Source organism: Eimeria mitis, genomic scaffold, assembly GCF_000499745.2.
Source record: "Eimeria mitis Houghton genomic scaffold, Emh_scaff1787, whole genome shotgun sequence".
NCBI lineage: Eukaryota > Apicomplexa > Conoidasida > Eucoccidiorida > Eimeriidae > Eimeria > Eimeria mitis.
In genome coordinates, this window is record NW_013570105.1 from 7789 (window position 1) to 8298 (window position 510).

Below are 510 nucleotides of genomic sequence, written 5' to 3' on the forward strand. Positions count from 1 at the left end.
ACTGGGGGGTGAAGATGTTTCGCAGTGTCTGAAGAACGCCGGCCTCCGCTGCTGCTGCTGCTGCTTGTGCTGTTTCCCCGAGTTCGGTCCTCACGAGTTCTTCCTCTTCTTTTTGGGTCGAAAACTTCTGGGGTTTCGGTTCTTTAGGCTGCTCGGGCCGTGGCTGCTCTGGCTGTTGCATTGACTCCACTGGCCACTCAAAAACCCCAGAACGCCGTCCTGTGCTGGAGGAGGACTTCGTGCGTTTTCTTGCCCGCTCCCCTTCGCCTTCTTCTGAAGGTTCAGGGGAGAACAGTTGTTCTTCTGAGCTGCTCGGACTCAAGATAGGACGCGGGGGAGAGGACCGGCGTGCGGCGGCCATCTGGACGGATGGCAACTGCCATTCCTGCTGTTCGCCAACGGGTCCCAAGAGAAAAACAGGGAGACAAACAAAGACGAAAAGTACAACGGATCGAGCAGCCATCCGAAAGAGGCGCAAAGGCGACTGAGTAGCGCCGGTCGAAACCCCTG

The 510-nt window shown here is 57.6% G+C and overlaps 1 protein-coding gene across 1 annotated transcript in view; it reads right to left on the reverse strand.

The window, feature by feature from the left end:
* EMH_0043490 (uncharacterized protein) overlaps nt 1–463 on the reverse strand; it is a gene marked incomplete at both ends in the record, with an annotated part of 2568 nt that extends 2105 nt beyond the window's left edge. The window contains one exon of the mRNA XM_013495848.1: nt 1–463. Coding sequence (XP_013351302.1) covers nt 1–463 — 463 coding nt within the window.
* Nucleotides 464–510: the final 47 nt, after the last annotated feature.